General features: G+C 40.0%; 1 protein-coding gene across 5 annotated transcripts in view; it reads left to right on the top strand.

Moving 5' to 3' along the window:
• The window catches only part of LOC113827100 (uncharacterized), a 90,048-nt gene that overhangs the window by 86,893 nt on the left and 655 nt on the right, over positions 1-2,500 (top strand). For 2 of the 5 annotated variants that reach the window (XR_011398853.1, XR_011398849.1), the window contains exons 5-6: positions 68-197; positions 2,198-2,453. Coding sequence is in view for 1 of the 5 variants with exons in the window: in XM_070127262.1 (XP_069983363.1) it covers positions 68-197; positions 2,198-2,283 (216 nt within the window). In the remaining 4 variants the exon portion in view is untranslated. Of the gene's footprint in view, positions 1-67; positions 198-2,197 lie in introns of all 5 variants that reach the window. The other 3 variants (XR_011398848.1, XM_070127262.1, XR_011398852.1) reach the window with 2 other exon arrangements.

The raw sequence follows: 2,500 nt of genomic DNA, 5'->3' as shown, positions 1-2,500 counted from the left end.
ATAATATGAATAAAGATAAACATAAAATCCTTATTCTATTTCTCTCTCTCTCTCTCTCCGTCCACAGATAGACCACGTGGGGAATCCTTCTTGGCAGGCACAGATCCGCGGCAGGAAGTTGTGGACTTTGGAGCCTCCGCCAGAGTGCTACTTCCAGTGTATCCCTATGGAGGTCGTGGTGGAGCCAGGAGAGATAAGTTAGTGTTTTTGCTTTTTTTTTCTTATCTGTGAGTGTATTTGTTTATTCATTTGCGTGGTAATTTGTTTGTTTGTTTATTTGTCTATCATTCTTTTTTTTTTTTAAGGGAGGGATCGGGGTTCATGTATGAGCAACAGTTTGTATATTTCTATATATAGTATCAATGCAATGTCCGTATACACTCTTAGATATAAACTCAAACACACACACACACACACACACACACACACACAAACACACGCACATACAAACACAAAAACACACACACACATACAAACACACGCACGCAAACACAAACACACATACAAACACACACACACACAACTATACACACTCACAACTACAAACACAACACACACGCCCATCCACATCAGCATTTTCATCACAGACGAACGAAAGAAACACACCCACACCAACAGAACCCGGTGTAAAGACATACAAACACACGCACACACACAGACACAGAAACACACACATACACACACACATACACACACAGGCACAAACATACACACAAGCAAACACAAACACACATACAACACACACACACACACACAACTATACACACTCACAACTACAAACACAACACACACGCCCATCCACATCAGCATATTCATCGCAGTAAGACCACAGACGAACGAAAGAAACACACCCACACCAACAGAACCCGGTGTAAAGACATACAAACACACGCACACACACAACCACAGAAACACACACACACAGAAACACACACACACACAAACACACGCAAACACAAACACACGCAAACACACACACGCACAAAACTATACACACTCACAACTATAAACACAACACACGTGCACAAAATTATACACACTCAACTACTTACACAACACACACGCCCATCCACATCAGCATTTTCATCACAGTAAGAACACAGACGAACGAAAGAAACACATCCACACCAACAGAACCCGGTGTAAAGACATACAAACACACGCACACACACACCAACAGAAACACACACACACAGAAACACATACACACACACACACGCAAACACACACACACACACAACTATACAGACTCACAACTATAAACACAACACACACGCGCACAACATTATACACACAAAACTAGTTACACAACACACACGCCCATCCACATCAGCATATTCATCACAGACGAACGAAAGAAACACATCCACACCAACAGAAGCCGCGGTGTAAATTCGAATGAAATTACAAGGTGAAGTCACGAGAGCGTAGTAACTGTTGTTGTAATTTACCGTGAAATGCAATTCAGTTCGCCTGTTGCTGCGGGAAATACCGGCCGGTGAATATAACGGGCGAGATCTGAATATAATTAAATATTTAATTAAGGACAGAGCGGGGAGGGGGGGGGAGGGGGAGTAGGTGGTCACACATGCCGGTAATAAAGGCTTTTTTTTGTGTCTATCTTTGTTGATGAGAGAGATAGATAGATGTATTAGCAGGAAGGCAGATGATATATGATATAAGTATAGATAATGAATGGGTAGAGAGTAGAAGATGGATAATAAAGATAGTACATATAAAAATGTATAAATATAAATATAAAAATAAATATAAATATATAAATTCATATAGTACATATAAAGATGTATAGATGTTTGTATAGAGGAAGGCGGATGAAAAGACAAATAAACTGGTAAGTGGATAAGTAAATACGTAGATATAGATGTGGATGCCTTGAATAATTTATGTAATCATATTCTGAACGGTATTAATTACATTATATACTAAATGCATTAATCCCTAATAACATTTTTATAATGAATATATAGCACTAATTTGATTAGCATAATGACCAAAAAAGTAATAAGAGGCTTATGACCATTTAATCAAAATTGCAATCATGATTATCCTCTACGGGCAACACTTATTCCAATAATACAGATAAACAATAACAACCACTTGAGTTCCACCAATCACAACCAATATCGCACTCTACAACCTTCTAACCGGGGCGTTGTATCTCTCTTTCTGCCAACAGTTGTCCTGGACACCAACATCTGGTACCACAAGACTCTCATCGTCTCGGAGGAACTTAGTATCACGATTGGCTCCGAATACGATTAAAACCAGGAAGGAATGTCACGTGACGGAGATGAAATACACTGAGGAGGAGGAAGGTGAGACGGGAGTAAAGAAGGAGGAAGAGGAGAATTGGAAGAAGGAAGAGGAGACGAGAAAGTGAAAGGAGGAGGAGAGAATGGGAAAGAAGATGAAATACACTGAGGAGGAGGAAGGTGAGACGAGAGTAAAGAAGGGAGGAAGAGGAGAATGGGAAAGAAGG

This window comes from Penaeus vannamei, chromosome 1 (genome assembly GCF_042767895.1).
Source record: "Penaeus vannamei isolate JL-2024 chromosome 1, ASM4276789v1, whole genome shotgun sequence".
Lineage (NCBI taxonomy): Eukaryota > Metazoa > Arthropoda > Malacostraca > Decapoda > Penaeidae > Penaeus > Penaeus vannamei.
Note: the sequence above shows the minus strand (reverse complement) of the source record. Positions and strands in the feature narration are given on the sequence as shown.